At 34.6% G+C, this 1,789-nt stretch overlaps 1 protein-coding gene across 1 annotated transcript in view; it reads left to right on the forward strand.

Annotated features, from left to right (window-relative positions):
* The first annotated feature begins 160 nt into the window (after window positions 1-160).
* tmem41b (transmembrane protein 41B) overlaps window positions 161-1,789 on the forward strand; it is a 6,985-nt gene continuing 5,356 nt past the window's right edge. The window contains exon 1 of the mRNA XM_015405292.1: window positions 161-354. Within this exon, the coding sequence (XP_015260778.1) occupies window positions 255-354 (100 nt within the window). The 5' untranslated portion in view covers window positions 161-254. The remainder of the gene's footprint in view (window positions 355-1,789) is intronic.

Below are 1,789 nucleotides of genomic sequence, written 5' to 3' on the forward strand. Positions count from 1 at the left end.
TCCACCGTTTTAGGGCTTACATGGTTAAGAAACGTGATAATGTAAAGAATATCTTTAAAAGTTTCCTCTTCTTCAGTCAGTTTTCTCGAGAGTTTTGCGAGAGTTTAGAGTGATGCGCGCTCCCGCGAGAAGGGACGCAATTCTCGGCAGGCATGCATTTCTCGGTATAACACCTGTGACACTGAGCGCCGGGGGGGTGTTGTCGATTTACTAATCGAGAAACTGAATATTTATTTTAGCAACAGCTGTATAATATGGCCAAGAAGCGGAGAGATGTACGAGATATGGACAATATGTCCTCTTTAGCGAAGGCGGAAGTGAAGTCCAGCGACTGCGACTCTCAGCTTTTGAAAGGTAGTATGCTTATATAGAGGCTAGCTGCTGAGTTATGGGGAGATGAAATGAATACTTATTAACAAAACCTCCCGATTAAGTAACATATCTTATTGTTTACATGGATGTCGACCCGTGTTAAAGACCACGAACTAATGTTAGCCAAAGTAAGCTAGCTGAAATTAACCTAAAGAGAAAACTCCCATGGTTAGCTTGATAGCATCACCACCAAAAATAAGTTCAGCAGGGAAACTGTGGTAATAACGCCGTCTCTTCACATTAGGGACATAGAAAAATCCTTAAAATATATTAACATCTAAAACACGCCTGGGTTTTAGATTCTATGCGTAAATAAATTCAACAAACATTCGTCTTTCAACTTACATCGACCTAAATATTGGTGTGTTTTTGTAAAAACATACTAAAACTAGTTCTGTCACATTTGATCCTGATTTAGGACAGCACACTAATGCTTTTGCTCGTCATCTCTTGTAATTTGTTTTGAGCACACTGAGCTGGGTAAATGGATTTACTCCAACAGCTGTATAGCAGATGTAGTATTGGAATAAATCAGAATTTTTGCCTGAAATCTCAAAAGATTGTTAGAAATTAGAGTGAACAAATATTCCCTGAATCGCAAAGATTACCTACGTTTGACCCTCATGAAAGAAATTACAACAGTATAATGTATACAACAGATCATTTCAGTTTGATCTGTAAAGGATAGTGATATCCCCCACTGTCATGCACTGTTTATGCATTTTTGCTATTCCAGACTCACAATCATGTCTGCTATTTCAAAATTAAGTAGATGAGACCTTAAAGTTTGAAGAATAAAAAAGAAAAATAAAGAATGTTGGTTAATATTTGCAAATGATGTATTGATTTATGCAGTTGTTCCCTTTACAGACCTACCGGTAAGTCCAAATCTATGAGGATTTTAAAGAAATATGAATTGAACCGTTGTCTTCTTAAAATCGCGATCATGCTCTGTCTGTGAAGGGCATATTTATTTTATATCCTTCTTAAATAACAATTTCTTACTTAAAACAAACCCAGAAGAAAACAATTTTTTTGAAGTGTCTAGCTATTGTCTAAATGTCCATCTGACACAATCCAGATAACAAAATCCTTAAGTACTTGTTCCACTCTTTTTAAAGTAAGACAAACTGTTATGGACTGTAAATATTATATTCTTATTAGTCTGTCTACATTTTACAGAGGAGAATTAGAAAAAAAAAAGTTAACTGATTTTTTTAATTTTATTCCAGTTTAATATGGGAAAAGATAACCTCAGAATTGTGACTTTAATCTCAGAATTGTGACCTTTTTGTGACTTTTTTTTCATCAGAATTGTGACTTTTTTTTCTCAGAATTGTACATTTGGTTCTCAGAATTGTAAATTTTTTTCCTCAAAATTCAGACTTTTTTTTCCTCAAAATTCAGACTTTTTTTT

This window comes from Cyprinodon variegatus, unplaced genomic scaffold (genome assembly GCF_000732505.1).
Source record: "Cyprinodon variegatus isolate N-32 unplaced genomic scaffold, C_variegatus-1.0 Scaffold2120, whole genome shotgun sequence".
In the NCBI taxonomy this organism is placed as follows: domain Eukaryota; kingdom Metazoa; phylum Chordata; class Actinopteri; order Cyprinodontiformes; family Cyprinodontidae; genus Cyprinodon; species Cyprinodon variegatus.